Below are 23,931 nucleotides of genomic sequence, written 5' to 3'. Positions count from 1 at the left end.
CACATTTTTATCTACTACCTGATAGTAGATATTCTATAAAGTCATTTATATGCTCCTAAAAGGACATACTTAGATGAACAACTAGGTAGCTATTTAGAATAAATACGTTTTTGAACTGGAAGATATACAGGGTTATTCACAAAAGGGTGAAGAGTTTGGAGAGAGCAGAAGAAGTGAACAATCTAGGCCAGGGGTGCCCATTAGGTAGATCGCGATCTACCAGTAGTAGAACACTACTGGTAGATCACGATCTACCAGTAGTGAACACTAGTACATCGCGATCGGCTCAATGTGTCCTGTCCTCCCGCCGTGCTCATGCGGCTGAGGCGGCGTGGCGGTGCATTGAAGTCAATGGCACCACAGCCATGCCCCAGCCCTCAGTGTGATTGCCTGTGCCCGGAACGCAGGCACATTAATGCCTGCGTTCCGGTCCAGCACGATCTGCAAAAATGCAGCATTTTTGCAGATCGCACTGGACCTGGAACCCAGGCACTAATGTGCCTGCATTCCTGGTGCAACGATTGCACTGGGGGCGTGGCTGCGGTGCTATTGACTTCAATGCACTGCCACGCCCCCTCCTGCCCCTGAATGCAGGTGTTTTTTCGTTGGTAGATCTCATTGAGCTCGTCATTTGAAAAGTAGATCTCCAGACGAAAAATTGTGGGCGCCCCTGATCTAGGCCAACATAGCTGATTTGGAAAAATTCTCCAATTCAGCTCACTTTCCAGTTCAGCTTTGTTGTCCTAAATTGTTCACGTATCCTGCCTTCTCCAATCTCTTCACCCTTTTTGTAAATAACCATTTTAGATTTCTTAGACAGCAATACTATCTGTAGATGCAATTAAAGCTTTTGATAATACTGAGTGGCCTTATTATTGCGCAGTGATGGAAAATGTAATTTCAACTCCGAGTTTGTCAAATGTGTTAAAATTCTGTATCAGAATCTCTGTAGAAGAATTAGAATAAATAACTGTTTTTCAATCATTCATAATTTAGTGTGGCACTTATCAAGGATCCCCCCTAATCCCCATTATAATTTGCAATAACTATTGAACCATTGGCAGCAATGATCAGACAATACTTGGACATCAATGGCTGTAAACAATACCGTATTGAAGAAAAAAAAATAACGTTATATGCATCTGATGTTCTTTTACTTTTTAGTGATGTGAGCCACTCTTTAGAAACTGAAATGAACTAAAATCTAAGGTGTACACTGTAGTAAATGTAAATTTTGGCTGATTTCTGCTAAATTGTCTGAAATTTGAGCTGTGGGTGCTGCAAACACCACCTGGCTTGACAAAAGTCAATTTAAAAATAGACTGAGCCAGGTGGAAAAATAGTGGCTGATCAGTGACTGCATCCTATGAGGTACAGTCACTGTTCAGCAAAAAGTACAATAGCTGACAGTGAAGATTCTTCCATCTACCTTGTTTAGCGTGTATGGGGTTTAATTTGATTTTCTCTTGTTCATACTGTGGACCACACAAGAGAAAATCGCTGTGTATGGCTAGCTACAAAAAGCAATGTGGCATTTGCACTCTGGAATAAATGGACCATTTTTAGATTTGAGCAAATGTATTATGATTCCCTAAAATCTTTTTATCTGGTACAGGAAGAGTTCTCAATACCTAAACAAATTTTTCATTAGTATTTACAATTGCTTTTTCATAGCTTCTTTTTACAGTAGATCACCCATAAGTCTTACATACGGGCAGAATTTAACATTTGCTCCCTATAGACTTTAATGGGATTTGCCTCTAAGTTCAGGTTTTCAGAAGTCACACAAAGATTCTCCAAACTTTTGGCCCATTGAAACCAGGCAGATTCGCCCAGGACTAGTCCTAACCACTAAACAACTGCATTGCTGCATATATCAATGTACAATAGATTCAAAATTGTATCTGACATTAATAGACTATGTAAGACAGCTCTTATGGGCCTAAATGTGCACTAACATATTTGACATTCACATTCATATAGAAGATGAAGAGGATGAAGAGGATGCGGGAGAGGCTGAAGATTTAGAAGAAGTCCACACAGAATCTTCTGGTGAAGAGGAAGCATCAGAGCAAGTGACCCAAAGTCCTCAGCCCACACCAGAATCCACCTCCACTTCCACAAGTACCAGCAAAGAACTGACTTCCCCTCAAAAGACAGATCAGCAGGATCCAAGTTCTCCTGCCCCACAAGTAATTTAAACACCTTAACTCACACTAACATTTTTCATGTTTCCTTCATGGCTTAATCCTCAAATTGGCATAACCAATCACAACCAATTACTTAGATGTTACATATGTATGATATGTGCAATAACATTGATAAGAAATAAACTGTACTAATTTCATACATAAAGGAAATTTCACATTAATGTATTTTCTAAGGTGCCATAGGTGAAATGCAGACATTAAATTATTTGATGATGAACTTTCTATGCATGTTTCAATTTGTTGCCAAGATTGACAATATGAAATACTTATTGGTCTTATGCTAGTTAAATTGCTTTAAAAATCTACATAGACCATGAATCAATTTGTTATAAAGAGTGAAAATCTCGAGAATAAAAAGTTTTATTTTTAACTGGCATGTACAGCTCCTGCAGTGAAATGTCCTATAGTCACTAGTGGAACAGACTTGAAAGTTCACAAAGGCAATCAGGTCCTTATAAGGCTAAAGCAGACCATCTGCTTTTTCCTGGCAAAAACTTGTTAGCTTTGTGTCAAATGATGCAGACTAGAGTCTAATTTTGAGATGGGTGTTTACAGAGTTCACCTGATAAGCAAAGAGAAATCTGTGTGTGTGTGTATTGTGTTGATATCTGCCCACTGTAGCACTTTGGGGCAGCGCATACACTCGCAATTATCAGCAAACAAGGCCTAACAATAATCTTGAAGTTCTGTTCTAAGAAATATATAGTTGGATACAAGGACGCAATTCAAATACCTGTGCTGCAGGATTAAAACTATTCTACTACCTTTTGGTCCAACTTTTCTGCTCCCTAAATTATGTCTGCACCTAATGGATGAGTGGAAAATGCTTAATGTAGGGGATGATGCAGATTTTTTGTCCCGTAAGCAGGATGGAGTTGGATAGGTGACAAAGGAAGCTGATTTGTTGAAACAAAAAATTAGGTCACCCTACAGAGGGGCACATGAGTGTAAATCACCAGACTAACTGTACCGAATAACAAATTCTTTGGTTTGTAAAACAATGTATTTAGCTCTGCTTTAATAATATTCCCTGAATTTGCATTGCACAAGAATGTTTAGCATAACCTAAACAAGTTAAAGTTAGCATATATAGTTATGTATGTTAAGGTATTGGGAAGGAACATAAGTAAACATTTGCCAAAGTTTGCAAAACTTGCAAATGTTTAACAATGAGCAAGTGCTGTTTTCAACAAACTAGTCACTTTGACTAGAACAGGAAAAAAAAGTTTTGTGCTTAAGAGATTTTGAGCTAGGAATTCCCGCAGCTTTAGTTAAGACTATTTTTCAGTTTGTAAGGAGCTTGTAAATAAGCTCACCTTATGTAGGTGTCAGATTTATATGAAGATCATACAGAGGAATGAAGATTATGCCAAGGAATTATTCCGCTAGTTGCTTCAGTTTGACAGTTTCAAATACACTCTTTGTCGTGTGTGTCTATAAATTGTCATTCAATTTGTTACCTCCCTCACTTCCCGCTTCTCTCCTACACAGACAATATTAACATCTGCTCATAGCTGATGGTGTGAATGACATTAATTATAGAAGAAAAATTACTGAATTGGTATTAATTAGGAATCATTATCATTTGTAAATGATTTAAATCATGTTTATTCTGAACTCTTTTCACCAGGTTGCAAATAATAATTTATTGTGAGAAGCTTTCATCTCCATCCTTTCATCAAAAGACCCCTTTAGAATCTCTGTTCACAAACGTTTCATATTAGACTTATCTTTTATGTGAAACATACACAGCATAAAGATAGTGCTTTTCTGATAAACAAATGAGGTCCTGTGATATTTCTATTAGGACTACTAAGCCAAACACAAAATAAATCTAGGTAATAGTACTACTAGTAACCCTGAAAAGAGTGCATGCAAAGATACCCATACTTGAGCCTGGAATTAAACATACATCATTCACCAGCTGCAGGTGCAGAACCACTAGAATCCAATTCTCCCCACAGTATCCAAATACAAACGGGCTGCAATTCCGCTGTTCTTTTTTCCTTGATATCCAACAAGCCCAACTGTAAGTAGTACAGACTGTGGCACATCGCTCACAGGCAGACCCTGTGCTACTCCTTCGATGTCTTTCTCCCCAATAGGGGCTTAATCATGAAGGTGCAGTACTAGAGCAGGGTGGGAATTATATATATATGATCCACAATTACCAAATTAACAATGAATCCTCATTTTCAAAATATGGCAACCCCTTTAAAGCGATACCATTCTAATTTTATACAATACTACATACTTCGACACAATACTAATAGAAAAACAACCCACCCCTTGAGATTGACACATTTGACACTTAACTTTGCAGTGCAGCACTTTTTCTGTGTCAGCTGAAACTGTACGTACGTTGAAACTGAGTTCAAGACAATATAAAAATATGCTTTTTAAACTAATTATGTATTATTTTTATTATGTATTATTTTAAAATGTCAGTCAGTAACTACAGGGAGACCTATTACCTCTAGCAGGGGGTTCATAACTGACATAATAAAAAAATACATAAGGTCCTAAAACCCTTTGTCATACCTCTACTCCCTAATGTAAGGGATAAACCATATTTACTAGGGATGTCCCGGTACCGATACTTGTATCAGTATCGGGGCTGATACAGGGCATGGCACTTAAAATTTTTAAATAGGTTCAGGCTGCTTGTACAAGTGATCCACCCAGATCACTTGAATAGCAGCCTGCTCGCCCGTCCACCTGCTAACCCTTCCCCTCCAAGGTCTGCCCCTCCCCTTTAAGGTCCATCCCCCATGGTCCACCCCCTCCCTGCTGTGGTTTTCGGGTTCTCCCGCTCTTCTGGGGACCCAGGACCATTGCAAAACAGTTGAGGATGGAGAGTGGGGAGCAGAGCAGTGAACGTCGGCCCTCCACTCTGCTCTCTCTGCTCTGTGATCAGTGACACAGGAATGCTGTATTCACAACGTGTCCTGTGTCAGCTGTAACAAATGGAGCAGTACAGAAGATACAGCACAATGCTGAGCTGTATCTTTTGTACTGGACTACAAGCTCATAAAGAGAGCCTATTACCTCCGAATGATATCACATAGGTGCTTGTTACCCCCTGTGTGATATCAATACAGTTAAGTGAAAAAAAAAGTGATAAAATAATACAAAATAATAAAATTAAAATAAAAAAAAAGTGATAAAAAGGTAAAAAAATTAAACATTTAAAAGTGTAAAATGAACATTTTAAAAATGTAAAAGTGATAAAAAGGTAAAGAAAATACAAAATAATAAAACAATAAAAGATAATCAAATAAAAATAAAAAAGTGGCAAAAAATAAATATAATAAAATAAATACAAATTAGAATAAAAACCAATTCCACTGTGTGCCATATTGTGGTAGTGGGGCAGCAGCACTCTCTAACACGCACAATGCACATTAAAGGTTAAGTTCACTTTCCCAAATAATTTGGGTAAATTGAATTACCTGCTTAAATCTGGCCAAATGTCCCCCCCTCCCCACTATACTTACCTTTTGGTGAACGGTCCTTCCCCTCCCCCAGTATGGGTTACTTTCTGTACCTTAAACTGCCATCCAGTGTAGCCCTGCGCTATGGATTTTGAATTTCCCTCAGAAATTGCAAGCACTCATTGGTCAGTGCAGTCAGGTGACCACGCTGACCAATGAGAAGCGTTTCTTAGCAAGGTCAAATACGATTTTGGTTAAAATTATTTTTGTATCAGAACAAGTTGAGAGACACAGGACTTGGTAGTGCTACATGACAAGGTTGTGTGGATCATAAAATCAGCTGAACAGAATTATCAATTGTTTTAAATCTAAAGCAGTACACATAAATGTATTGTATTATTTAGCTGTATTCCTGGAGCTTAACCTTAAAAGAAGGCATCAACATTAGAGTTGTTAGATTATATATATGGGATTACTAGTTATGAAGTTAGCTGTGTGATCATTTGTGTTAATGATCTGTGTTAATGATCTGTAAAAAATGTTGTTTACATAATTACCTATTAGTAAACACTCTTGCATAAACTGATTTAGAAAAAAAAATGTGTGCAATCCTAATTTTTTTCAGATTTTGACAAAGTATAGAAGGGTGCCCCATTGGAGATATTTTCTTTTACTTCCTGCCATAAAGATGGAAAAGGAAGTGAGAGGAAATCTCTACAATGCGAGAGTGCAAGTGTCCCTTCTATTTCTGTTCTGGGGAAAACGGTAACATTTTGGATTTCTCATCACTTTCTGTTTTGTTGACATTTTAGCATTAGATATGCATTAATTATGTCTGGGTTCCTTGCACAGTACTTACATAAGGCACTTAACATTTTTCCTCACCACCTAAAGGTCTGAAATTTCTTTCTTTTCCAGTTAGCCTTTTTACAAAATAGCTCAGGATTTCTTGGGGAAACCCCAGAAGTGGTCAAGATAAATGCTCAAATAATTTTTTTAGGAATTCAGACTCTAATTTCAGGGCTGGTTTTGGTGGCCTGTCTTGTGATGCTAGCTTAAAGCCCATTTTACTTAGAAAGAGAAACTAGTTCTTCTGTTAAAAAAGCAAAGACATTAATGTAAAACACTAGCCAACGCGTTTTTTTTTTGCTTCCTACTTTTTGTTGTATAACCAATACAGTAAGTGATAGGAAATCTCACAAGGGGTACATAGCAAAAACAACTGATGGTTCTAAGCCTTCCCCACACTATTTAAAACAAAAAAAAGTTTTGATTGGAGTTCTTCTTTAACCATGTTGTCCATATTGGATTCCAATGAAGCAAAATACCCCAAAAGTATTAGGATATGTGTAGCAATCTGCAATTATTTGAAATACACAAAAACATATGCAGGAGAAGAAAAAAATGCATTTAAATTAAATTATTTGGTATCATTCATTGACCCTTAAATGAGTATCACTGGTCTTAGCAGTGATACCTATTTAGCCACATTCACACATAACATTCTAGCAATTTATGATCTATCTATCTATCTATCTATCTATCTATCTATCTATCTATCTATCTATCTATCTATCTATCAATCTATCTGTAAATATATGCACAATTTTTGCACATGACTAAGTGTAATATGGTACTAACACAGGCAATTTTGTATATCTAACCTAGGATTTCAAATAACTTTCTTTGCTGGAGTTACATAGTTAATAAACAATAAAATCTTAATTACAATTTTTTCATCTTCGGAGGTTGTCCTGTTGTATTACTTTGCCTTATAAGCTATATTTCAGAAGCACCATGTACAAAAGATTGAGCTGCATTCCAGAAGATAATGTCTCTTTTTATTTTATCTGTCCTGATAAAGGGTAGTGTTGAGCCAAGTGGTATTCAACAGACGCCTAATGCTCAAGTGCTCTCAGCATCAGAAACTTCAGATCGCTTGTTTTACCCTAGTTGGTATAAGAACCTGACACAGCAACAATCCAGCCCTAACAAGGCCCCAGTGACTGAGGCCATGGGTCCAGTAAGTTCTCCCATTCCAAAGGAACTGACTGTAAAGAAAGTAGACCCACCAGCGACAACTTTTAAGCAGAACATGGCAGAGGCTGGTAAGGACACCAGTTCATCTGTAAATATGCCACAGGTTAGTGAACACCTCCAGTTTGTATTTGTGAGCAGTGAGCTTGCTAAGCTTGCAAAATCATGAAGAATGCTTTGCTATGTCTATGCTGCTTCATCACTATTTATGTCCATGAAAAGAATTGTAGCAGAATATTATTTTGGCATTTACATTCTAAAACCATTTTTACTAGTCTTTCCTATAAAGCTCCTTATATGTGTTATTCTTATTTTTTAACCCATATTAATATACATTTGCAAAAACTTCCTAAATTGTTCTTAAAAACGCATTTCACTAAGATTTAGAAGTGCAACCATATTATCCAGCAATATGTAGTATTTATAATATCAGGGCTGAAAATTGCTCTAGAAAAGCAAACTATTTTGCCTACCTCCTAAAACAGTAAAGTTAAAACGCACATGAGACACAAAACCATAGTTAAAATGCTTGACCTTCTTTCATAAATATCCCCCATTGTGTTTAATTCTTCATTTACTCTTAATTTACTTAATATTTTGGTTTTCTACGAGCCTACAAAATAATGGGTAAAACATGTCTGTCTATAGATTAGTTAGGAGCCCTACCAACAATTGTTAAAATTATTCCCTACACTATACACCAGACCCTTACTCTTGCCTAAGAAATGCACATTAATATGGCATTATGAAGAGTACAGTGGGAGGTGTTAAACTCCCCCTGCTGCATTAGGAGGGAAGCCTTTAGATGGAAAGGAAGGCACAACCAGAAACCATATTGGGAGGATCTTGTCACTGGTGTCACTACGATATATAAGAAGTCAAAGAATGATGCAACCCACTTTTGTGTGCACATAATTAAACTGCTAGTTCCTGGATAGGCTGATGCTTTAAATTGTTTACTAACTCAAACCCACTGTACTTAAATCCCTATATAGTATCGCTTTCTTTTGTTCAAGAGTGTTTTCTTATTTCCTCACAGGGATTAGTTCTCTGCTTATCAATTCTGACATTATTTATGATACTGCATCACCTCTGGAACCAAATTCAGTACATGGTATTTACAATTATGGGTAGGAACAAGTTAAATTTTTTGAGTATTAACACATCATCATCATCATCCCTCTAACTAGTTTGAAAAATAAGATTCAAAGCTGCTTTTTGCTGCAAGCTGATATTTATTTTTATAAAAGTAGTTGGAATATGTTGAATGTATAAAGCATATGGTCTTTAAATAATCAGTCCACTTAATGAATCAGCCACTGGCTTACATCTCTTATGAAATATGGTGGAAAGATCTCTGCAGTTGAGTTTCTAACCCTACATACCTGCCGTATTAATTATGAGGGTGTAATAGTGTCCACATTTTAAAACAGCAGTATGGCCTAATTGTATCCATACCACAGTTTTTGTTTTTAATCTCTTAACACATTTATAAAGTGTAGTGTAGCGTAGCATAGCGTTACAAATGTACTCTTTGTTTCACTTGCTTTGGGACTTTGAAGCAAGAAAAGCCTTTTCTATTTTAATAGGTGGAAAAAGCCCCATGAGAGGGTGGAAAACTGTACCAGGATGTTGGCAAGTCATGTGACAGGGATTTCCTCCTATCCTTGAGTGCTTCAGCTCTACAAAGAAACTACTCCAAGGGATTCTGCAGGCTCCACACAGCACTTAGTAAAATGTAGGCACAGTGTGAAGTAATAATTGAAATACCCCATGGAGAGCACTGGCCCCTGGGTCTCTGGATTTTTTTATTTGTGCCAAGATACAGAAATTGCATTATGAAGTAAAACTGATGCCAGAGGCAGGGAGTCCAGTGGTTAACGGTTTACTTTTAATTCCCAAAATCCCCAAAAATAAAGGAAGATTTATCACACCAGGGATTTACAATTTACTCATTTTACTTTGTACAGGAAAATATTAACATTTAGTTACATCTTTGTGAGGAATGACACTAACCTGAAGTACATAGGAGGTTCCCAGAGACGTATTGATGCCAAAGTGGAAATAGCACCAGCTAGAATTACTTACTTTGGCTCACTTCAGCCGCCGGATCCCTTTGGTTCAGTCGAACTGAAGCTCTGCTGTACAAGCTTTTCACAAGAGGGTACCCCGGTGCAAAAAAGCCCCCAGGCCCTCAGACCCCCACAACCACCGAGGCAGGGTTGTGGCTGAAGAGGCCCTTGTCCCCATTGGCATGGGGAGAAGGTGCTTTTCCAGGTGGGACCTCTGGAAAAGCACCATCGCAATGCCGAGGGCATGTGGCCTTGTGTGGCACAGGGAGGAGGGGGTTGCTCGCTCACCCCCGCCCCCTTCCCTGCCAGGCCTCCTGCCAGGCCTTTGCTCAGATTAAGGGTCTGGTAGGGAAGTTTTTTCCCTGTTTGGGGGTGGTGTTCCCCCTAAATTTCCTGGTAGAACCAAAGGGCCTGCTGTGATTTTTGGAGGGAACCCTACGCACGTTTTTTTCACTTTTTTAACTTGGGGGCCCTTCTACCTTTCCTACCAGACCTAAAGGGTCTGCTATGGATCGGGAGGGTGGACCCCACACCATTTTTTTTTCTTTCTTTTGTTTATATATTTTTTGCTCTGCAGCATTCGGCTATTCACTCATGAACAGCAGCAAGTGAACTGCCAGGCGTTCAGCTGAACCAAAGGGCGCCAACGCCAGCCAATGTACAGCTGAAATCAGCCGTACAGGGCTGAAGTAAATAGCCGAATGGCGTTCGTCTCCCTTCACTTCGGATCAGTTATTCACTTGGCTGCCTGCACAGATTAGTGAATGGACCCCTTGGTCTATAAATCTCTATAACTCTCTATAATAAATTACCCTATATTCCTATAAAGATAACACTACCCAAGAGTACACAAATTGCAGCTATGTTCTTCCTAAGATTGCTTTATTCCTAATAAAAGGCTAAGCAGATGCTTCACAGAGTTCTCTGAACACACTTACCTAACTGAAATCTTACATCAATAGACTGGTGAAACTATTCCCCTTCATTTATGACTTTATTCCGGGTATCTTGTCTGTTGTCCTAAACTGCACAGGTTCTGAATTTGACATTCGCCATATTGCCTCTAACACAATGTTGTGCTGTGGTTGAGACCATGCTACATCCACAGTGATTTATGGGATGTTTATTACTAAGATCATCGAAAAAAACTATTTCAGTCAAGGACAACTCATACATTTGTTAGATCTAAAATTGCCTCCGTTTGCCTATAATTGCTGTTTATATAGATATTGGACAGTTTAAAAGAAAAATATCAATTGAAATACAATAACATTTTATGGAGCTGATTTAATGTGCCTCTGTTGCTAGGTTAAAAAGCTAAAGAAAGAATACACACTGAAAAAAAAAAATACTCACCTGTCCCAGCCTGTGCTGCTGATGTTAGCTGTCCTAAAGAGCTAAGCTAACTAATGAATCTTTAGCATCCAACTCTTACAGGAGTGTCAAAAGCTTGACCTCCCTCTTTGCTCTATGGTTTCATTTGCCAGCACCTATGTCACTATTGGGCATGGTAGTGAAATAAGGTTCAGTAGAAGGAACTGCAGACTGCAGCAGAAAACCAGGTTTACAACACATAAAGAAGTGTTTTAGATGCTGAAGTTTCTTCAACAAGCTTGACCCTTTAAGAAAGCAAAGTTTAGCAGCTCGGGCAGCAGGATGGATGTATATTAATTTTTTTTTATTTTTTTATTTTTTCAAGTGTATTTTTTACAAAATATTAATCCTGCTACAGAATCACTTTAGGGAAGTAAGGGGCATTAATTGCTGACTCATTCAGCTGTGTGTGTAAATTTGAGCTTTGTAAAGCAAGTAAGGAGCCTGGTAAGGGGCCTGTTTGCTGAATATAAAAATACAAAATAATAATACACAGTATTTCATATTTACATCAGGTGATCAACCATGGACCCTTAAAATTGGGGTAAGCAGCCATGGCTGACCATTATCAGGAGACAATTATTCTCCCCAGGTTGCCTTTTTTTACCATCAGTACTGTTCCTGTGCAACAAAGAAGACTACAGACAGTATCTGCTCAATGCTCAGGCATCAATGCTTTGGCAATAAAGATACATGCTTGACACCAGTGCATTTAGTGTTTGACTAAAATAATTCAGTAATCCAATGAACTGCATGTAAAGCCGCATTCAACAGACAGGACCTCAATTTATAAATGTAAAAAGGTTTATTCCCAGGAATCTACAATGTTACAAGCACGACAAGATTCATAGGCTCTGACATGTTTTGCCAAAATGGCTTAATCATAGAGGTGATATGATTAAGCCTTTTTGGCAAAACATGTCAGAGCCTGTGGATCCTGTCATGCTTGTAACATTGTAGATTCCTGGGAATAAACCTTTTTTCATTGAGGTCCTGGCTGTTAAGTGCGTCTTTACATACATTACTGGTGACGGCCGTGGCGTGCCTCTGTCGGCCAGCACCCGGCATTTTGGATGGGACTGATTAGTTTGGGCATGTGTGTGTAAGAGGAGTCCTTTTCACAAACCTTTCTATAGAAGAATTCAGTGCCAATACCGTGACCCCTATCCAGAGTACGGAACAGTTAACATTTCTGGGGGACAGGAAGGCATGGACAGCAATCAAACATTGTCACAACTTTGAACCCCTTTTCACTCTATTTCCCCCCCTCCCACCCCCAACAAAGCAAACTAAAACAGATGTTCTAGCCCTTCCTTGCTATATCCAGTATAAAATAAAATGTAAACTTAGGGTCAGAGGTTAGGGCATTAAGTGTTAGGCTACATATCAGGGTTAAGGTGACTTAATCATTGTCAGGATTAATGTAAATGTTTAGTTTACAGTTAAGGTTACAAAGTTATAGTGTATGTAAAGCCCAACCGTTTTTGCTTGGTTTGGGATAAAATGAGAAAGAGGTAAAACCTCTATCAGGTTATTTTGCTGTCTGTGTTTTATTAGGAAGATATCCCTTTACATCTGGGCAACAGAAAGTGAAAAGTAATCTCCCCAAAGTAAGAGGAAATCCAACCTCAGACAGTTGTCTCTAGAACCTGTGGCCGCAATTGGAAGAGTTCCCTCACCTCTTGCTTTCACTAAGTTGCTGTCTGGGTGACAATAGTCACAAGAATAAATAGACAAGTGAATCCAAAAAATGAGAGCACAAACCGTAATAGAAAAAACAGAAAAGACTCTAACCCTTCCCCACTTTATCCAAACCTAAAAAAGATTTTGCTTTTACATATACTTTAAGGCTATAGTGTTATTGTCATTTTAGATGTTAAAGTATGAGAGAAAATGCCTTTCAGCATATATATGTCGCTGACCCTGAACAAGTATATAACAAGTAATAAAAAGGGGTTGCAAAAGATTTAATTAATTAAATCAAATGGGGGATTTCCTCCCATACTTAGGACAGGCATCATCACTCTAAAATCATACATATCTTGAAAAAATAGAAATGGTGAAAAAGACGCCACCCCTGAATAAGCCGTTAAAATATTTATTGGTGTATTAAATTTCAATAACAAAATATAAAAAAATATATTTTAAAAAAATGTATCCTCCACAAGCATTAAAAACCAGACAGCATTGTCTATACACTTGTCTCTGCTGTCCCAATTCCTACTCTGTGTAACAGCTGTATGTATTCCCTTTTATCTTAATACAATGGAATCCCTTTAAACAACAAAATAAAAGCCCAATAACAAATTAGCACTATATGTAATTGATTGTGGCATGGATGCCTTACTGTGCAATCACTGTTTCCTGATATAGACTCCCGACTCACTCAATCACCCCCTCCAACTATTGGCAGCAAATTTGAATTGATTACATCTGAGGCCAAATTAAAGCCAATGTATTTCAATCATTGTTTAAAGGGATTTCATTGTATTAAAAGAAGTGGGAATACAAACAGCTGTTAAGCAGCGTAAACAGGGAGTTGGGACGGCAGAGATGGGTTGTATAGACAATGTTGTCTGGTTTTTAATGCTTGTGAAGAAGGTGGGGGATACATATTTTGGTAACCATTTTTTTATATTTTAATGTTGACATTTGGCGCACCAATAAATATTATAATATTTGAAAGGAATATTTAGGAGTGGTGTCTTTTTCACCATTTCTATTTTTTTCATGCTCCAAACTAGTATGCAGACCAGGAAAGTCAGAGAAAAATCTGATGATTTATTGCATACTTGTTTGAAAATGAGAGTTCAATTATGGTAACCTATGTTTCTCACAAATTTTATTTAAATAATCCACTTTAGTAAATGTTCCTTTTAAAGGAATCCTGACATTTGTGAATATATGTTAACCAAGAATGATATATTTTCCAGAAATTATATCATCACTCCACTTTTCTTTATGTATAATGATCTATTAACTATGTGAGTAGATCGCTTTTCTTTATTATGCCTGTCAAACAAAGCTGGATGGAATGTTTGGATTTTAATAGTTTGTATAGAACAGTAATAAGAATTTCACTATTTACACTGTAGATGTTAAGACTTAATGTGTATTTTTGAATGAAACTGTTTAAATGTGCAGAGTGTTTGTAATAAAGCGTACACATCTTTAATAATGAGGAACAGTTTTAGAGGTAGTACGTACTTATAGTTCAATGACTCATATTTCTATTTCAGTCTTTCTTATTAATGAACTATTCTGTTTCAATTATAGGTAAATATTCTAACTTCCTAGGGGGAGAATGAACACCTTTTTCATTAAACAATCTGCACAGTACATTGACCGAAGGCAATATACTACTTAAGTAATTTATTAACATCCAACGTGAGCCTTTAAGGTCTTACGTCAATATTGACCTGGGTGTTCACATTTGTAGTTCCATTAATTGTTACTTCAATCCACAACACAAGACATATACGTAAGAAAGGTTCTAGAAATATTTTTTAGTTTGATTTGTGCATTTATACTGTTCAAAGTATATAACATATAAATATATAACATATCTTGACCTATAGGAAACCAGGTACCTCAGTAAAATAGAGGTTGTTATTACCAATCTCTCCGAATAGTTCTAATTGCCTTGTTGTTATGATGATCTGGTACATGCATACAGCTGCTGCAACCTCTAATACAGAACGTGTGTGCAAACTAAAATTTTGGAGGGTGCTACATTAGAAAAGTCGAACAAGGAAAAAGACCTGGGGTTGCTCATAGATCACATATTTGGCAATAGTATGCAATGCCAAGCAAACAGAATACAGTCCTGCATTAGAAGAGGGATTGTAGCAAGGCATAAAAGGGTAATAGGTCCACTTTATAAATAATTGGTTTGGCCCCATGTTGAGTATGAGGTGCAGTTCTGGTCGCCAACTCTCAGGAAGGATGTCCTCGAGTTTAAGAGAGTTCAAAGAAGGGCTACATAATTAATTAAAGGGATTGAAGGCCTGAGTTATGAAGACTGCCTCCAAAAATTAAACGTATTCACCTTAGAAAAGAGGCGATTAAGATGGACCTTATTGCAGCCTTCAAAATCATCAAAGGGGACCACAATATTTGAAACAATTTGTTTATATCGTGAACTGTATTGAGAAGACGAGGACACAATAAAAGGTTAGAAGAAAGGGGGTTCAATCTTAGAGTACATAGAGGGTTTTTTACTGTGAGAGTATGTTAAAATGTAGAATTCCCTTCCACAGGCAGTTGTATCCGCTGATAGCATTGAAAAATTCAAGAAACTTCTTGATGAGTTTCTTCTTTCACTTCATATACAAGGATATGGGAGGTGTTAGATCCATAAATATACACACACATACACACATTGGTTGAACTGGATGGACCCTTGTCTTTATTCAACCTCACCTACTATGTTACTATGTTACTGTGCTTTTATGACCAAATGCCAAACCATTCTGATAGGCAAAGCTTCAACATATCTTGATGGTACCTACGTTTTCTCCCCTATTTTTTCCAACTGCATATTCCCATTGGCTAGTGAGGCATCTAGTCATAGTGATGGGCAAAAAGTTATTTGTGGGGACAGTAGGTTGTGTCTTGGCCACTATCTGGAAATAAGTGTTGGAGTTTTGTGGTCAGACTTTGAGACGTTGGTGGTCACTTGAGAGAATATGCCCCTTAAAGTGGTGGTCCGAATTCCAGCCATTTAGACAGCTAAAAAGATAATTGGAGTCATACCACTAGTTCTTCCAAATAGCATTGACCCTGGAACTGGCAGGCACCATCAGTCAATCATGAACAGCTCAAGGATCCCCTAACAACTTCTAGAGGAACCCTAGGGTTCTAAATTTTGAGATAAAACCATATGTTTTGAAGAAATATCTCATTAGGTAAATAACTTATAGATTTTAGTGAAATGTATGCTCAAGACTTAAATAACGCAGTTATTTTACCTCAAAATTGCATTTAGCTTTGAGTGAATTAAGCCCTGTGATTTTGTCTGCTCCAGTTTTGATAAATTCCCCGCTGTGTCTCTTTAAACAGGCTTGTGAGGTAAGAAATGCAATAGAGGTTATGTACAGATCAGTACAGTATAAAGAGTATATATACTGTATATGTAATAGACTTTGATAGACTAGCAGATAAGATTATGCAAAATGCAGGGGCTATGTAAAAACTGCCTTATCCAACAGCAACCAGTCAGTTTTCAATTCTGATGGTTGCTGTTAGATAAAGCAGTTTTTGTTCCCGATAATGAAGGGAAGGGAATGTTCCTCTTTTGGAACCAAATCCCTCTGTGTATAAATGTGTGTAGACTTTTATAATAAATGCAATAATCAATTATAAAAAAAAGTTACACTACACTAAACCCTTTACACAAATCTTTTAATCATCACGTTATTATTTTAGAAAAGCCATTACAAGGGCCCAGGCCACCATTTGCTACTGTGTTAGTTATAATGATACAATCAGAAAACACATATCCGCCTTTATAAAAGACTTATACAACGTTATGCAGTGAAAGCAAGTGACTCACACAGATTATTTTTACTAAAGAACGTTGTTTGATTCAGGTACAAATTTTAGATATGAGCAATTGTACCAGGAAAGCAGAATATAAGGTGCAGCAAACAGAATTTTGCCCAGAATGCAGCAGTAGTATTACAAGTACCTGCTATGGTCAGAATGTACATTCAGAATGTAAATTCTACATTCAGAATGTAAATAAACACTTTTCTATCTACAGAGAACCTCTCTGCAGGCTCACTCTACCAGAAGAGGTCCACCCTAAGGCAGAGGTTTAAAGGAAAGAAGCAACAGAACTTAAACAGTTTTATGCAGACTAATAAGCAGTTAAAACATTGTGGTATTCTTCCTTCAAAGTTCAGTTCTATACAACAAGGCACTTATGCATATCAGTACAGTAATGTAGGGCTTACCGACAGGAAGGTGCTTGAGCATGCTTTTTAGGAATGAACCTAGAGATGGTTTCCTGTAAGGATGCTGTCCTAGTAAAAGGCAGTGTACAGAACTGCGCCAGACCAAAAGGCTGTAGAATGCTCTAGGTGTCCGGTCCTCAGATGCTGGCCTGGCTATGAGAGCGTCTGTTAGTGTCCCTGCATTGTCTCTCCTAGTCGGGAACCTGCCCTTGCCTGTAAGCCTACCTTTCCCTCACAGACAGATCTCTGTCCATGTCTTAGCACTTCACACACTGTAAGCCTCTCTGTGACATGGTCAATGCCGTTTACAATGCTGCCTCTTTAAAATGGCCACCCAAATCTTGTGAGACCTCTGTGTCTCATTGAACACAGGCTTCACCAAAATGCCACCCGGAGCCCAAAGATGGGAACATAAGGCCAAGTGGGGACATCTAGTAGAAAGAGAGAGAACTACAAGTCTAACACCCAGTTACAAACAAAAAGGCTTGCTAGTGTTGAATTCGCCACTATTACTGCTCTTATGAACTGATGCTTAAAATAACAAATAATGTCAGCAATGCCTGTGTACTTTGTAGGATCAGGGCAGGTTACCTTCTATAACAAAGGCGGGTGAAAAATAGGGTATCAACATTACTGCAAATCAATTTATTTAAAAATGAATGGCCATGTAAATGAATGTTACAGTTGTTATTGAGATATGGTTAGGCATCCCTGAGTATAAATTTAACTTCAGAACCATACTGTGATCTGTGATTGTGATTTTCCCCTCCAACTAATTCTGCTCTCACTGCTCCTGCCTGCCAGAAATATCTACCATAAATAATTATTTAGCTTTAAGTGAGAACTTTCTGACTCATTGACAGACACAACAACTGTAGCAGCAAGGATGGGAGGCTGGAGAGCGATGCATATGAGACGTACATTTCCAATACATACCTCTCAAAATAAATTATATTACAAATGAATACCTAAACATTTCTAATCTTCTCAGTACTAGTGGGAGTTCTGCTTTAATCCTTAACAGTTTACAAATCATATAAGGTTATATTTTACGAAATATTTTTATGAAAGATTTATGTTCCCTTATATTGAGTTCTGGTGTAAAAGCAAAGCACAAGTGTCAAAAGAATCACTTAGAAGCTACAATTCTGCTACATCTAGACCGCATTCTAGTTCCAGAGTTATGTCATCAGCCACAAGACTGGCAGCTCCTGGCTGACTCCTCTTATGTGCTTATTTGGCTCTGTGACAGAATTCTATTAATAGTAAGAAATCTAGACCTCCACCCTGATAAATATTTGTGTATGAGAAACAAATCACTTAATAATTTGTTTCCTTCTAAATATGTATTTACTCTTTGATATGTATTTATTTCATCCTGATTATAAATGTTTAACATATATTAGGCTTCATAAAAAGAGCTGCATGTAGCAATACAAGATAATCCTCTACATTTGTATTCATGTTTGTTGAATGACAAAGTCTCATGGGAAATAGAGATGCACAGCCCTATACATTTTATCCAACAGTAAGGCAGACTTCTTTTTTCTGTATATGTTTTCATTTTAATATGAATAAGGCAATGATTTGTGAAAACGGCAAGGTACTCTGTAAACAAAATATTCAGCACACAATTTGACAGTATACAAGGAGTTTGGCTGTCTATGATAGTCTATGATATAACTATAGATAACTCTGATGCATGCCTCAAAGATACTTGACACATGGGAATTTAGGATTTATGCTTTACCCTAACATGCTGTTATCATAGATTACAATCCTTGGAGACATTAAAGCACAACTGCTATGTTACAAAAGCCTGCAAATCAGAAAGATAGGCACTACATTTTCTCAGCTCTTAAAGCAGTGGTGATAAACATTGTGACTATAGGGAGCCTCAAGTGTGGACCCTGACTCAGAGGGATGCACAGTAGATTAGTTATTCTAAGCTTTGTGTTGCATTAACCATACTATAGATACCAAAGAAAAACATGGTAACCTGTTCACTGCTGTGTGTGTTTTGCAGCGCCATTCATTTTGAATAACATTCCAACTCACTGTTATAGTAGTGGACAACATACCCGCACTCTTAGCAGCAAAAGTGAAAAAGCTGATCGATTCAGCTCCTAGGTTTGGAGCCACTGTCACTCAGAATGCAGCCCACTGTCCTCCAGACCTGAATGGAGGTCTGGAGGACAGTGGGCTGCACACTTAAAGGGTTATTCACAAAGGAGCCAAAGGATCTAGCCGTAGCCTCGGCTGATCCTTCGGCTCACTTCGGGCGCCGGAGCCCTTCGGTTCAGTCGAAGCCGATGTTGAAGCAGATTGTTTTCCCCATAAACGACAACACCTGAGCGGAGCCAGCCATGATGTCACGGCTGGCTCCGCCAAGTTGTTGTCATTCAATGACAGCCCAGCGTCAGGTAGGGCAGCGTCAGGTTTGTATTTATTTTGCCGAGTCGTCGTTGTCGAGGACAATGATGGACGTCGCGATTGACCTTAATATTACGTCGTTGGATCAATTTTTGGGATTTTTTTTTCAATACAGAAATTGTCAAAATCCTTTTGTTGTGTTTTTTTTTAATTAAAGGATTTTGTTTTAAAATATGGTCTTTTTATTCATATTTTATTTAACCCTTTAGTGAATGGGTAGGGGTACAAGTACCTCCCACTCATTCACAATTATTAAAGGGGTAACCTTTATGCAAATAATCCCCCCTGCCTGGAGACCCCTAGAACCAATGCCCCAGGCCTGTGGGAAAGAGACCCTTGTCCCCATCGGCATGGGAACAAGGTGCTTTTCCAGGTGGGGGGGACACTGGAAAAGCCCCCTCCGAGTGCCGGGGGCATGTGGCTAGGTATGGTGGCACTCGCTGATCCCCCACTTTGCTGCCCTACTAGGCTTGTGCTCGGATTGAGGGTCTGGTTGGGAATTTTAGGGGGACCCACTTTTTCCCCCCCCCCCATTTTTTTTCACCATTTTTGGGGGTGGGGTTCCTCCTTAAAATTCCTACAAGACCTAAAGGGCCTAGTATGACTTTGGGGAGAACCCCACACACTTTTTGGGGGGGGGGTCTGGCATGGTTTTGGGAGGGAAGCGAGCAGCATAGCCGAGCCGAGAATAGGGGCAAATGGAAGCGAGTGAACTGCCGGAGCTTTGGCTCAGCCGATCTAGATGTTGTATTGGCTGAGTTGAATGGCTTCTACACTTCAGCTCAGCCCAACATGCAGAGCATGTTCGGATGACCGAGGCAGCCGATGTACGGCTGATTTTAGCCGATGTACGGCTGGAATCACCTGTACAGAGCCAAAGTTGATCCATACAGAGCCTAAGTGAATAGCCGAACGCCAGTTCACTTCGGCTCAGTCATTTACTCGGCTGCCTTCGGCAGCTTAGTGAATAACTCCCTTGATTTTTTCTCTTGTAAGCTTCTTCAACACAATCTTCCCATGGTGCTGCCTATTCCTTAATGTGGCAGCTTGGTTGTTGTGGTGCAGAGTGATAGCCAATGGGGAGATGGTGCACCCCAACATAATGTCCACCTCCATTGGTTGCCAAGCTGTGATAAAGTCTGATACTGTGAGACTAACTTGTAAGGCCTTGAAGTCGTGTTTTACCAGATGTGTTTGTGGGTTTTTCCCTCTCTATGCCCCTATTCCATTGAAACAATTTGTTCCAGCCTTATTTTTATGTTTTACTTAGAACATGCCATACAAAATACATTTATTCATACATCAGATGCCTGAAATATTATCAATTGTGACAAACTAAGCTCATCAGTTGTGATCAACTAAGCTCATTAGATTTTGTCCTAATATACAACATGCATAGCCAATCCCACTGTATACATGAAAGGTATGTCAGTCAGGTCTCTACAATAAATAGTTTTTCAAAAACTTAGTTGTCCAGGAAATACAGGTTTCTATGCAAGTCCTGCTAATTGATCGCAAGTTATTTATAGAAATCATAAGACCTGTGTTCCCAGATGACTGGGTAAAACAGACCTAATCTTTCATGGCTTAGCTAAACCTAAGCTGCATTCTCTGTTAACTCAGCACTTCTGAAATCCACCAATAATTTTAGGCTTCCTGACTTTGGAGAAAATGAAATATGGTAATCCGTATGCCAGAAACAGCAAACTAAAAAAGCTAATATCTTGTCATGCAATGAGTCAAGAATGCAAAGAGAGCATTAAAACATGTAAACCATATACTGTATACTGCTAAACAAAATAGATACTGCACAACGAGGTTGTAGAAAGGAACCCATTACCAAGTGTACAACAGTAGAAATGTCAGAAGGGAAAACCGTCTTGTAAACCAGGAACACATACAATGTATTGTGCATTTAGTTGGTGTAAAGGCACTGATAACAAATTCCAAGTCAGTTGTAAAATCAAAGTGTGTTAGTTTAGGATAGAGTAGGAAAGGGTTCAAACTCCTACTTGGTAAATGTTTTGCTGTCTGTGTACTATTGGGAAAATTTCCCTTCCCTTCCACTCCCAGGGATGCAACAGAAGGTTAGAGGAAAACTTCTAAAGTCATGGCAATTCCCCTTTTAGACAGTTGTCCCCGAAACAAATGAACCCAAAGATTTCCCTCACCTCATTTCTGGGCACAACTTTTGGTTGACAGTGGATCTAACCCTTCCCAACTCTATCCAAAATGAAAAAAATGGTTTTGCCTAGATATACAGTTTAAAATGTATTTAAAACTTAATTTTTTATTTTGGGAGACTCAGACCTCTATATGTCCTGGTGATCAGTGTCAAAGAGACAGAAAGTGATAGAAAATCAAAAAGTTGATATAAAAAAAGAGGTACTTCCATCATCCATTTTTCTGCAAGCAAAGATTCATTTTTTTTATTTTCCTTGCACATGATTGAGCATTCTTGCAAAATGAATATTCACCACATTGACTAGGCTAAGAAAAAATTACCTCGCAAAGTGAAAATTCACATGCAAAGTAAACTGCCTATTTGCCTTTAGCAAATCAACCCCATAAAGTTAAATTTTGGCAATGAAGATCCAATTAATAAGTGGGATAGCAGTAAATTATGAAGAGTACAGTTTAGCATGTTTCACACACCAGCAGCCAATCATACATTAGTGAATATTTGGGTAAAGGGGAACTGTAATTTCAGTAAAAACATAAGACATCCCCGCTCATAAACCAGTTGACATCCGCGGTGTTAAACCCCCTTCCCATCCAGGCCATTTTTCAGTATTCAGCGCTGCGGTTCACATAATTTTTTACATTTACGTTTTTTAAATTTTAGATTGTTCATACTTGAGTATCATGAAAGAAAAAAGTTTGAGTAATGCTGCTCTAAATGACCCACACTACCCTACTCACACTACACTGGAGAAGGCAGGAGAACAATCTAGGGCAACATAGCTGAGCTGGAAAATTAGCTAAATTGGCGAATTGTTCCAAATCAGCTATTTTGGCCTAGATTGTTCACTTATCATGCCTTCCCAAACTCTTCACCTTTTTGTGAATAACCCTGTAAATCTGCACTTATTCCTATGAAGAGTCCATCCACCATTGGGAGGCCTAATGGACAGCCTCTCCATTTGAATAATTACTTTTACAAGGGGGGCAGTATCAGGCATATTCAGCACGCATAGCACAAACTGGTGGTAATGCAGAGAATCACATGTCAGGACATGGTGTTGCTGGCTAACTGTCATTATTGATGTTCTCGGGCTGTTCTTATTCTCTGATCAAGAGTTATGTGTTTTGTTGTAACTGATACCTAGCCACGTCAATAAAAATATGTGATAGAAAAATCTGTTCTGCATTTTTAGCTTTAAAAAAGAATTCTGAAAAGGGCACTGCAGGAGAAACCCCTTTTTCATATAAGCTCATGTTCACTTATTTTGCAGAAATGCATTCAATACATGCCAGAGTAAAGCCTCAAAATGTATATTTCCAGAGACTTACCAGCAACTGTATGTTGATAGAGAAAAGGCCCACAGTGGTCTTTAGTTTTATCGTGGTATGGAATACAAATTATCCGCATATGTTTCACTTGCCAACATTCTGGTACTGCTTTTCAACTTTACAGCCTCTTTAAAATAGCCATCAAAGGAAAAACCTGGAAAGAAAATGTCTAATGACACAACCAGTCCTATGTTAGTTAAATCTATCTATACTCCTACTGCTCTAAAGCTTATACAAGCAGTGAGGGTTGACATAGGGACATGCAATTTTTATTTATGTCTTGGAAAGCCAATTACACACTAACTTGATAAGCAGAGTATTTCCCAAGCACTGGCAATAAACATCACTCACACAACTAAAAAATAAAAAATAACAAAACATTCATTATGAGAAGATTGGTTTGGGCAGCATTTTAATAATATCATTTGGTGATTATATTCTGAAGGAAACATTTGATTCACCATTGTTATCCATGTTACAGGGGTCAGTGAGGGGCCATGTAAGCATGAATATGTTGTGGAAGAGCAGTTTATTCTAATAGGAGACAGTATAATCATTCAAATTAGGTACAGATCAAAGCAGTAGCTTCCAATGCTGTGATAAGCACAGAAAATTTAGCACTGAAAACTACCAGTGCCAGACTCTTGGCTTTAAAAACTCGTGTATCAAGGTCACATGGGCTAAACGGAACCAAAATGTGCCAATGAAGTACAATGAACTACATCATTACATTCTTAATAGTTAAATAAAATATGACACCATTGGAGGGGTAACACCAAAATGACTGGTTTCACCCCATCTACAAATTTGGGCACTCAGTCATGGACCGAGAGCCCGACAGTGTCAGGAGAGAGGAGGGGACGCGGCTGAAGTCCCCTCCTCTCTGTGCCGGTATCCATCC

At 38.3% G+C, this 23,931-nt stretch overlaps 1 protein-coding gene across 1 annotated transcript in view; it reads left to right on the top strand.

Annotated features, from left to right (window-relative positions):
• Positions 1-7,850, top strand: part of TRIM55 (tripartite motif containing 55) — a 58,192-nt gene extending 50,342 nt beyond the window's left edge. Inside the window, exons 9-10 of the mRNA XM_018554212.1 lie at positions 1,984-2,192; positions 7,509-7,850. Of these exons, the coding sequence (XP_018409714.1) occupies positions 1,984-2,192; positions 7,509-7,850 (551 nt within the window). The remainder of the gene's footprint in view (positions 1-1,983; positions 2,193-7,508) is intronic.
• The last annotated feature ends 16,081 nt before the right edge of the window (positions 7,851-23,931 follow it).

The sequence above is a fragment of the Nanorana parkeri genome, unplaced genomic scaffold (genome assembly GCF_000935625.1).
Source record: "Nanorana parkeri isolate BGI_ZX_2015 unplaced genomic scaffold, ASM93562v1 scaffold147, whole genome shotgun sequence".
NCBI classification, from domain to species: domain Eukaryota; kingdom Metazoa; phylum Chordata; class Amphibia; order Anura; family Dicroglossidae; genus Nanorana; species Nanorana parkeri.
The sequence above is the reverse complement of the archived record's forward strand: the minus strand, read 5'-3'. Positions and strand labels throughout refer to the sequence as shown.